Here is an 11,554-nt window from a genome sequence, read left to right on the forward strand (position 1 = left end):
TTTTTACGCCATTCTCCTGCCTCAGCCTCCTGAGTAGCTGGGACTACAGGCGCCCACCACCTCGCCCGGCTAGGTTTTTTTTTGTATTTTTTAGTAGAGACGGGGTTTCACCGTGTTAGCCAGGATGGTCTCGAACTCCTGACCTCGTGATCCGCCCATCTCGGCCTCCCAAAGTGCTGGGATTACAGGCTTGAGCCACCGCACCCGGCCCATCAAAGAGTCTTGAGCAGGGGAAGTACCTGGTGAGGCTTGCTCTTTAGAAAGGTCTGTGTGCTCCTAAGGGGCAGAGCAAAGTCCCATGGGGTGGAGTTATGAGGACCAGGTCTCCCTGAAAGGCAGGACGTAGTAAGCAGTAGTTGTTGAGTTGGATTTGCTTTTTGGAAGGATCCCTCTGGTGCTGTGTGGAGGCTGGAAGGAGTTAGATCAGAGGCCTCTTTGAGGTTGAATCACTGGGACTTGGATACTGGGCAGAGGGAGGATACCAAGGTGAAGCCTTGGGCCTGTTTCCAGCCCCAGTAGCCTGCGGGCCTGTTGTCAACTTGCCTAGAAGGAGCCATGACCCAGGGGGCCTTATCTTGGCCCCCCCACAGCTGGGTGGCCCTGGGGCAGCTTTTCCCTCTGTGCCTTAGTCCCCCAGGCTGTGAAGGGATTGGGTGAGGGGGTCTCTCCTGCCCTGACCCCGCAGGTCTGTGACATGACTCTGGCTCAGGAGGAGGGACACAGAGCCCATGGTGTGGCTAGCTGGGGCCTAGTCTAGCATGATCAACTCTGGCCAGGTCTGCCAGGGCCTGCGGCCAGCACTTGGCACAGCTGCTGTCTGAGAGGGCGTGTCTCCGACCTCTGGGTGCCCTCCTACCCTTGCAGTAGTTCAGCCCCTGCCACCCTGGCAGCTCTCTTGGCTCAGCCTGCCTGTCCGCCCAGGCCATGACTCCATCCAGGGCCTCTGCTCTCCCTGTGACTGGCCCTGGGAGGAGTGGCGCAGCTCTGGAGCCCCATTGGCCAAACCTTGCCTGGGCTGCACACATTCCTGCCTCCCAGGCTGGCTGCCTGCCCACCTTGGGACTAAGAGGCCTGGCCTGGCCTGCCCTAATGTGGGCAGACTGCCTTGGAGCCCAAGGAAGGAGTGGAGTCTGAAAGGCTATGCCTGGGGCCACCTGCTGCCCTGTCTCTGCTGCCTGTGCTCCAGCCCAGGGCTTCTGCACCTCTCTCTTTGAGGGGAGTGGTGGGGACAACAACTGCGAGGCTTGTCTCTCAGTGTGCTTCAGGGGCCCTGCTCAGAGGCGCACACAGTATTTCCATTCTGACAGGGTTCTAGAGCTTCCTCACTGGGAATCTCAGCTGGGTGTGCAAATTCCAGGCTGAGTTAGGTCCCAGACTCCTGGAACCAGAGGTACCTTAGGGACTAGCAATTCTCTGTCCTACCTGGTGAGTGACAGATGTAGCTTGGGAAGGGATAGACCCTGCTCAGGATCACACAGCACCTGAGGGACACAGCTAGAATTTGAACTCAAGTCCTTCTCTGGCTGTCCCTCCACAAACCTTTGACAACGTCCTCCTGTGTGCCAGGCCCCTCTAGGCCCAATTTGTCGTTGTATTCTCCATGTTTGGCCCAGGGCCCCGTACGGAGGAAGTGTTTGGTGAATGAATAAGTGAATGAATGAACCAGTGAGCAGGGCACAGATCTTGGCTCCTATGGCATAGGGTCCAACAGAAAGGTAGGGACTCCTGATTCACAGAACAGGAAACAGGAGCACATGGGAGGAGGGGTCGACCAAGTGAGAAGCAGAGAGAGGACCAGAGCTCAGGCATCATGACTGCTGGTCCAGGGCTGTGTCCATGTTCCCTTGTTGGTGAAATGGGTCAGTAGTTCTCATTCTCATCCTTGTGAGGACTCAGAAAGGTGGACGTGCCCAGGCTGGTAAAGCGGGGACATTGTGTGTGGGCGTCCCTGTGTGTGTGTCCAGACTGCCCAGAAACCCCAGGCGGTCTACCCCAGGCGGTCTACCCCAGGCGGTCTGCCCCAGGTGGTCTGCTCCAGGCGGTCTGCCCCAGGCGGTCTACCCCAGGCGGTCTGCCCCAGGTGGTCTGCTCCAGGCAGTCTGCCCCTTTTGGTCTGCCCAGGTGCCCTCTGCAAGTGGGCATTGTCTCCCCATTTCCTCAGCTCTCTCTAGGGCTTCTTTCTGGAATTTCTTCCCAGTACCTCTGACTGTGGGAGGGGTTTGGGAAGAGTGTGGGCAAATGGAGTCTTGCCTACCTCCTCCCTCTACCCGCTCCCACACCCGGAAAGCCAGCCACCCGTATCCATGCAGGCCCCCAGTGCACCACCAAGCAGGAAGTGCCTTGGCAGTGGTTACCATGGCGACGGGTCCTGCTGCTTGAACCACATCAGCCTTCCAGCTACCTGTGAGGGCCTGCAAGCCAGGCAGCCTGGCACCCTGTAGGCCTCCACCCAGGCTGAGAGCTCCTGGGATGGCTGCCCTCCTGTCTCCCCTTGGTGCCCAGCCTCCTGCCCAGGGGCTCTTGGGAATAAACAGTGTTTCTGGGAACCCATAAGCCGTTCTGGGTCAGACAGGCCTGGTTCAAATCCTGGTTCTACCACGTAGGGGTCAGTGACCTTGAACAAGCTACCTCGGTGCATTTGGAATTGATTGAATTAGCTACGGGAGGTTCTTTGGTGGGAATTGTCTAAGGAGTATAGACCAGGTGCAAGAGCTGCCACGGCCATCATCCTGCAGCCGTGGCAGGCTCGCCATTGGGCCATGGTGCTCTTTGCCGGTACAGTCAAGCCCAGGCCCTGGACTCCTCATCTCAGCCCCAGGAGGTCCTGCAAGCAGTGTGGTGTTGGGGGTAGGAGTTCAGACTGCAGCAGACCTCTGGGGTCACAGCTGAGCTTTGTCACTTACTTGGGCTCCTCATCTGTAGGATGAGGATAATAATGCATCTGTCTCATAGGTTTGTTGTGAGGATAAAATTGGATTAGTACACATATAGTGCTTGTAAAAATATGTGACACCTAAGTGCTATATAAACATTAGTGGCAACTGTCATCACCACCACACAATTGGCATTGGCCATGAGAATCGGAACCCATATGCCTGTCCCTCCTCATTTTTCTCACACATGCGGGTGTGCCCAGCTCTTGAGTTCATGGTCTACTTAGGGATGGCAGGCTGCTAGCCCCTTCCCTCTTCCTGCCTTCCAAAGGACTGATGGGCACACCCCACCTCTTCTGCCTGCAGAGTAAGACATGCTGGCTCCAAGCAGAAACCCCGGCTCTAATTCATGAGTTGGAGAATTTTCTCAGCCAGTTTTCCAGCTGGCAGCTGCTGTACCCAGCCCTGGATCAGACAGCTGGTCAGTGACTGCCCACGGCCCTCCCCGTCAATAGATCCAAGTGCTAGACATTAGCAGGCCACAGAGGCTGTCCTGATGGCCTCTGAAGATGGAGGGAACCCAAGAAAGGAGCCCTTTGGGGATGAAATCAGAGCAGCTTCTTGAAACACTGTATTAGGAACAGTTCCCTGGGCTTGACCGCTAAGGAGCTCTCTAGGCCTCCCTGCACCGAGAGGGGACTCTTTCCAGAACGAAGGTAAATCTAAGGCAACACTTTAAAAAGTTGGCCCAGGAGCTGAAACGAGGACTGACTTCTCCGCATGGTTTTGTCTCCACTGCCCCACTCGGGTGCAAGGCCGTGTTCATGTGCAGTTCTTGGCCAAAAGGAAACTTGGCAGAAGCAGCATCCACAGATTCCCTGGGATCCAAGACCATGGGCTGCAGGGTGGTGACCACTCTCTCGTTGGGGTCTGGTGGGAGGTGGCTCTAGGTACTCTCTTTCCCCCAGACCCTGAGTTCTCAGGGCTGGACAGACCTGGGAGACCCTGCAGCAAGCAGACCTCTCTGTCCCCATCTGTCCCCCAGGGGTTGGCCTCTGTGTTCTCCAGTCGCACATCCCGGAAGTCAGCCTCACGTGCAGGGAACGACAGTGCCATGGCAGACGGCGAAGGATACCGGAACCCCACGGAGGTGCAGATGAGCCAGCTGGTACTGCCCTGCCACACCAACCAACGCGGCGAGCTGAGTGTCGGGCAGCTGCTCAAGTGGATTGACACCACGGCCTGCCTGTCCGGTGAGGCTGCGCCCCTCATGGCTCCCCACCTGCCCCTCAGGCCCATAGGAGGGGCTGTGCTTTCAGAGATGGTCACTGTCCACCTAAGTGCCACACTTGTTTCTCATCTTGGCCTTTGCTCATGCTGGTCCATCTGTCTGAAATGCCCTTTCCGACGTCTCGATGCTCAGCACAGCCCACCTCTCTCTTACTCAGACCCCCTCAGCCCTGAGTGTTGGTCCCAGGCCCTAAGTCCCTGCCTCAACACAGTGCAGCCTTTCACATGGCTGCTTCGGATTGGCTCGGAGATGCTGTTGAGCAAAGCCCATGACTGCCTGCCTTGCGGCGCTCCTTCCCTTGAGTTGAGGTGCACCGGACCGAGCCCATTTCATTTCATTCCTTTTGTTGCACCGGTGTTCTCCAACCCACAGAGCTCACAGCCTGGTGGGGTGGGGGTGGGGGACAGGCACGTGACCTGACTGTCCCCCAGCACTGTTTCAGAGGCCCTGACCCAGGCCTGGGGGCAGGGAAGGGATTCCTGAAGGGCTAAGGCACCTGAGTGGAGTCCTGAGGGTGAGAATGACTCAGGCAGGGAACAGGTGGTTGAAGGGACGGGGGCTCCAGAAGGCTGAGAAGCAGGCCAGTGTGGCATGATCACTCATTCAACAGCTACTTACTGAGTGTATACTATGTGCCAGACACTGTTCCAGGACTGGGGTACTGCAATGAACAAGACAGGCAAAAATCCTCGTCCTCAAGTAATTTACACTCTAGTGGGAGGAAGAGAAAATAGACATGAAAAGCAGATATACAGAAAAGGGTCAAGGGTGGTGTCCATGGTGAGGGAGCGTAAGGAAGGGTGGTGGCAGGATGTGGTGGGAGTTGTGGCCTTGACTTGGGCGGCTGGAGAAGCCTCTTGAGGAGGTACCATCTGAGCAGAAGCCTGTAGTGGGGGGAGGCTACTAATGTCTGGCTTTCTTCTCCTGACACCAGCGGAGAGGCACGCTGGCTGCCCCTGTGTCACAGCTTCCATGGATGACATCTATTTTGAGCACACCATTAGGTAAGTAGCCCCTCTGCGTTAGGGTGCTCTGGTCTCTCTCCCATCAGCCTGGGGCCCGTGCTCCTGACTCCCTGCCTGGTCAGCCTGTGTGCTGCCTGGAGCCTGACTCAACTGACTGAAAATGAGATGGGGGCAGCCTCTGGGGAAGCATGAACACCTCTGCAATGTTTCTGGGGGCTAGGAGTTGACCGGCTGTTCAGTGCGGTGGGTGGGTGGGTGTTGCCTCAGCCAGGGTGTGGCCGAGATAGCATTGTGGGGTGCTGCGTGACTTTGGGGAAGTCAATCTCTCTCTCTGGGCCTCAGTTTTCTCATCTGCAAAATGGAAGGGGTTAGACTTAATCAGTGAATGTCTTTTTGAGCTTGGGCATTCTCTTTGGGTCCTTGGTCATTGGGCTATAGGGAGGCCCCTAGACAAGGTGCGTTGGCCAAGTCTGAGCCAGAAGCTTGGGCCATCAACCTCTGCTCACATACTTCCAGGGATGAGGAGCTCAGTACCTCAATAACAAAGTAGCCTTTTTTCTTTCTTTTTTTTGGAGAAGGAGTCTCCCTCTGTCACCCAGGCTGGAAGGCAATGACATGATCTTGGTTCACTACAATCTCTGCCTCCCAGGTTTAAGCAATTCTTGTGCCTCAGCCTCATGAGTAGCTGGGATTACAGGTGCCTGCCACAAGGCCCGGCTAATTTTTTTGTATTTTTAGTAGAGTCGGGGTTTCACCATGTTGGCCAGGCTGGTCTCGATCTCCTGACCTTAGGTGATCCACTCGCCCTGGCCTCCCAATGCACTGGGATTACAGGCATGAGCCACCGAACCTGGCCTTTTCTTTTTTTTTTTTTTTATGGCTGTACAGAATAGAAGAATATTCATCACACACACTGGGCTTTGCCTCCCCATAGCTTTGCCCATAGATCCTGCTTCTGGAATCCAAGGAGCAGGCTGAGCCCTTGGCTCAGGACAGGCTGCAGGGCCACACACAGAGCTCTTGTCTCTGGACCTGATCCTAAACTCATTAGCACTACTAGGACATCAAGTGCCAAGGGCTTATTTGGAACTCACTGGGTGCTCAGTGTGTTACCATTAAGGAAGAAGACTGGCCAGTCTCTGTACTCACTCATTCAGTCGTCAGTCATTCCCTCACCACACACTTAACATTAGATGAGCACCTTTTCCGGACCAGGGGCCTTGCTGAGACTGGGCATGCAAAGTCCACTGGAGCACAGCCTCTTCCCCGGAACTCCCAATCTTCAGGGGAGGCAGATGTAGGAACGTTATTCAATTCGCAGTGAGAAGTTCTGTGCAATAATGGGCTCTGGGCCAGGTGGGGTGGCTCACGCCTGTAATCTCAGCACTTTGGGAAGCCTAGGCAGGTGGATCACGAGGTCAGGAGTTCAAGACCAGCCTGGCCAACATGGTGAAACCCCATCTTTACTGAAAATACAAAAAACTAGCCGGGTTTGGTGGTGGGCACCTGTAATCTCAGCTACTCGGGAGGCTGAGGCAGAGAATTGCTTGAATCTGGGAGGCGGAGGTTGCAGTGAGCTGAGGTCACACCACTGCACTCCAGCCTGCCAGCTTGGGCGAGAGGGCGAGCGAGTGAGCCTCTGTCTCAAAAAAAAAAGGGCTCTGCTTTGTAATTTTTTTTCGTTGTTGTTGAAACAGAGTCTTACTCTGTTGCCCAAGCTGGAGTGCAATGATGTGATCTTGGCTCACTGCAACCTCCACCTCCCAGTTTCAAGTGATTCTCCTGCCTCAGCCTCTTGAGTAGCTGGGATTACAGGTGTGTGACACCACACCCAGCTAAGTTTTGTATTTTTAGGAGAGACATGGTTTCACCATGTTGGCTAAGCTGGTCTCGAACTCCTGACCTCAAGTGATCTGCTTGCCTTGGCCTCCCAACGTGCTGGGATTACAGGCGTGAGCCACCCTGCCTGGCCTCCTTTGTAATACCTTTTATTTTAGAATAGTTCTAAATTCATAAAAACATTGTATCTCTAAAGATAATACAAGGCCGGGTGCAGTGGCTTGTGCCCGTAATCCCAGAACTTTGGGAGGCTGAAGCAGGCAGACTACTTGAGCTCAGGAGTTTGAGACCAGCTGGGCAACATGGCAAAACCCTGTCTCTACCAAAAATTAGCTGGGCATGGTGATATACGCCTGTGGTCCCAGCTACTTGGGAGGCTGAGATGGGAGGATCACTTGAGCCTGGGATGTAGAGGTTGCAATGAGCCAAGATCACACCACTGCACTCCAACTTGGGTGACACAGTGAGACCCCATCTCAGGCTAAAAAAAAAAATAAAAATAAAGATAGTACAGAGAGTTCCCATATACCCCACACCCAGGTGCCCCATGGTTAACATCTTACATTTGTAGGGTACCTTTGTCACAATTAGTGCACCAATACTGATACATTATTTTGATACCTTTTAAAATACATTAACTTATTTGATCCTCAAAACAATACTATGTGGTCAAAGCTATTAGTATCCTCATTTTACAGATGAGGAAACTGAGGCACAGAGAAACGAAGTACCTTGTTGAAGGTGGTACATCTAATGGAGGACCCAGGATAGGCAGTACGGCCCCAGAGCCCTTGCTCTTAACCAGTGGGCTGTATTTCCTATATGTCTGGGGGTAGGTGTTGTGGCACTGAGGGTAGTCAAGAGGGGGCTTCCTGGAGGAGGCGTTTGAGCTGGCTTCAGTACTGTCACCTCTGTACATAGTGATACTTTGAAGCCAGTGGAGCTGTGTCTGGGCCAGCTCCAGATTCCCGTAGCCAGCACAAGTTCTTTTACTTAGGGGAGCAAGGAATAGAGAGGGCTAGGGGTACATGCACGATGGCTGGACCTGCTGCAGGGCACAGCGGAGTGAAGGTGAATCTGGGCGGAGGAGGCTGTGGGTGGAAGGGAAAGCCAGAGAGGATGCCGGGAAGAAGGACAAGCTGAGGAGGGGCCTGGAGCATGGTTGGTGGCCAGGGAAGGCCTGGACACACCTGAGGAAAGATTAAGAAGTTTTTTTGTTTGTTTGTTTCTGCTTTTGCCACTTAAAAATATTTCCAAATGTATCTCTAAGGGCTAAGAACTCTTTTTATATTTATTTATTTATTTATTTTTTGAGATGGAGTCTTGCTCTGTCACCCAGGCTGGAGTGCAGTGGTGCAATTTTGGCTCACTGCAACCTCTGCCTCCCAGGTTCAAGCAATTCTCCTGTCTGAGTGTACCGAGTAGGTGGGATTACTGGTGCCCGCCACCAAGCTGGGCTAATTTTTGTATTTTTATTAGAGATGTGGTTTCACCATATTGATCAGGCTGGCCTTGAATTCCTGACCTCAGGTGATCTGCTTACCTTGGCCTCCCAAAGTGATGGGATTACAGGTGTGAGCCACCATACCTGGCCCTCTTTTTTTTTTTTTTGAGAGAAGGATTCTTTTTAAACAAAACCTTAACGTTAACATCATTACCGCATCTAAAAAATTAACAATCATTTTCACCAACATCACTAGTCAGTGTTCAAACGCCCAAACTGTCTCATGAATTTGTTATTATTTTGTTTGCTTTGCAGTTATTTATTTTTTCAAGATGGAGTATTGCTCTGTTGCCCAGGCTGGGATGCAGTGGCACCATCATAGCTCAATGTGGCCCTGAACTTCTGGGCTTAAGCGATCCTTCCACCTTAGCCTCCCTAGTAGCCGGGACTACAGGCATGTGGCACCATACCTGGCTAATTAAATTTTATTTTGTTATTATTATTTTGTTTTTGTAGAGACGTGGTGTTGGTCTCACTATGTTGATCAGGCTGGTCTCAAATTCCTAACTTCAAGTGATTCTCCCACCTCTGCCTTCTAAAGTATTAAGATAACAGGCATGAGCCACCACACCCAGCCTGCAGTTATTTTGTTATTCAAGTCAAGATGCAAATAATTGTAATTGGTTGCTTCTTAAAAAAACTCTATAGGGAGGCCGAGGCCGGCGGATCATGAGATCAGGAGATCGAGACCATCCTGGCTAACATGGTGAAACTCCATCTCTACTAAAAATACAAAAAATTTGCCAGGCATGGTGGCGGGCGCCTGTAGTCCCAGCTCCTCGGGAGGCTAAGACAGGAGAATGGCATGAACCTGGGAAGCAGAGCTTGCAGTGAGCTGAGATAGTGCCACTGCACTCCAGCCTGGGCGACAGAGTGAGACTCTGTCTCAAAAAAAAACCCAAAAAACCAAAAAACTCTATAGATACCCACCAATCCTCCACCAGCTCTCTGGCACGCTCTGTCTCTCTCTCAAAATGTATTTGTTGGGGAAAGCTGGCCATTTGACCTCTAGAGTCCTTCATCATCTGGGTTTTCTGTTTGAATTTCTATGGTACAATTAATATGTTCCTCTGTCTCCTAAGAGTAAATTGGTCTAGGGAAGGTCTTGATGGAGGTCAGATTTGTTTATAGGGGTTGCTTGTCTGCATTGTGAAGAACACCTGGAGGGGTGTCCAGGAACTCCGGGGCCCCTGAGGAAGCTAGGCAGTGGCCCTGGGGAGGGATACGGTTTGGGCCTGAGCTGTGGGGACAGAGGGCAGTCAGGAAGGAGGAGGAGCTTAGCAACCTAGATGGGTGTCTGGTTGACTTTGGGGGAAGGTAGAGAGAGAAGGAGGGAGAGGAGGAAAAATCACAAATTCCTCTCAGCACCAGAGAAAATAGACTTTTATTTTTATTTGGGGGACCACAGAAATTTTTTGCCCTAATGTTTGATCATGAAAGCTTTCAAACATATAGAAAAGTTGAATAGTACAATGATCACCACCACTGAGACCCAATAATTAACATTTTTCTAAATTTACTTTATCTATGTATGGATAAATAAATAAATACATATACTTTTTTTCTTGTTAAGAGACAAAGTCTCACTCCGTCACCCAGGCTGGAATGCAGTGGTGCAATCTTGACTCATGGCAACCTCTGCCTCCTGGGTTCAAGCGATTCTTGTGACTCAGCCTCCCAAGTAGCTGGAATTACAGGTGTGCCCTACCATGCTTGGCTTATTTATTTATTCATTTATTTTTGTAGTTTTAGTAGAGTTTCATCATGTTGGCTAGGCTGGTCTCGAACATTTGAACTCAGGTGATCTGCCTGCCTTGGCCTCCCTAAGTGCTGGGATTACAGATGTAATATATATACACTTTCTCTCTCTCTCTCTGCTAAATGACTTGAAAGTGAGATGCAGACATCGTGATGCTTCATCTGTCACTATGTCCGCATAGATCTCCTAAAAATGACCCTCCCCTCTGTGATCATTAGTGTTACTAAAAAAATGAACAGGAATCATATCAACAAATGTCTGGCAAATGTGAGCTTGTGGTATTTATTGAGCTCCTGCTGTGGGCCAGGCCTGGTGCTTGGCTGAGTCCCACTGTCTCTCACTTGACCCTCAGAACCACAGGCAGTACTTTACACAGGAGGAAAGGGACTCAGAGAGGCAAAGTGACTCACCCAAGGTCACACAGCTCTGTAGTGTGATGGTCAAGGTGGAGCTTGACTGGAACGCAGGCCTGTGTGGCCATTCCCACTGCGTTCATGGTGGCCCCTTGACCAGCAGGCCCCTTGGAATGGACCCTTCCTAGACTTGGCCAGGAGACTGTCATTTGAGAAAGAAGTCGGCATGGCACTCTCCATGTTCATGAGCCAAGGCTGACGAACCTTGAAAGTGAAAAGACCTGCTGGAGATCACACAATCATTGAATGGGGCCAGCCTTTAGCCTCCTGCCCCTCCTCCCCACAGTCCATCAGCTGGGCACCCTCTGCCGCCTCCATTAGGCACGGCCCAGGCTAGGAGGCTCCCCTGGGGATTCATTTGGATGTGGGGATCATTCTAGAAGGACAGGTTGCAACTGGAAAGAGTGGGGCTGGTGCAGTCAACAGAGTCAGTCTGGAAGCCTGGTGCTGCCAGTTTTTAGCTTGGTGACCTTGGGCAAATGACTTCACCTCTCTAATGCTCAGTTTCTCCTAAACCTACCTGCCAAGCTTATTCTGAGGCTCCAATGGGGCAGTGCACAGTGCCTGGCACCTAGCAGGCATTCTTTAAATGTTTCCATTTCTCTCCCCGCCCTTTGTTTATAGCATCTTGCCCTTACTAGACATTCAGTACATGTGGAATGCGTTAATTCAGTCAGCTACCCTTTATGGGACACCCACCCTGTGCCATGTGCTAGGCCTTGGAGAGTCAATGGGGAGCAAAACACATGGCCCTTACCCTAGTAGAGCTTAAGAATTGTGGGGGACAGAGGTCAGTCTGCCAGGAGAGTGCTGCAGGGTGGGCCTCTGCAGGGCCTCTGTTGGTGGGTGGGCCTCTGCAGGGCCTCTGTTGGTGGGTGGGCCTCTGCAGGGCCTCTGTTGGTGGGTGGGC

General features: G+C 52.3%; 1 protein-coding gene across 1 annotated transcript in view; it reads left to right on the forward strand.

Annotated features, from left to right (window-relative positions):
* The window catches only part of ACOT11 (acyl-CoA thioesterase 11), a 70,640-nt gene that overhangs the window by 40,000 nt on the left and 19,086 nt on the right, over positions 1-11,554 (forward strand). The window contains exons 2-3 of the mRNA XM_011973824.1: positions 3,919-4,126; positions 5,099-5,168. Of these exons, the coding sequence (XP_011829214.1) occupies positions 3,919-4,126; positions 5,099-5,168 (278 nt within the window). The remainder of the gene's footprint in view (positions 1-3,918; positions 4,127-5,098; positions 5,169-11,554) is intronic.

The sequence above is a fragment of the Mandrillus leucophaeus genome, unplaced genomic scaffold (assembly GCF_000951045.1).
Source record: "Mandrillus leucophaeus isolate KB7577 unplaced genomic scaffold, Mleu.le_1.0 Scaffold14, whole genome shotgun sequence".
In the NCBI taxonomy this organism is placed as follows: Eukaryota; Metazoa; Chordata; class Mammalia; order Primates; family Cercopithecidae; genus Mandrillus; species Mandrillus leucophaeus.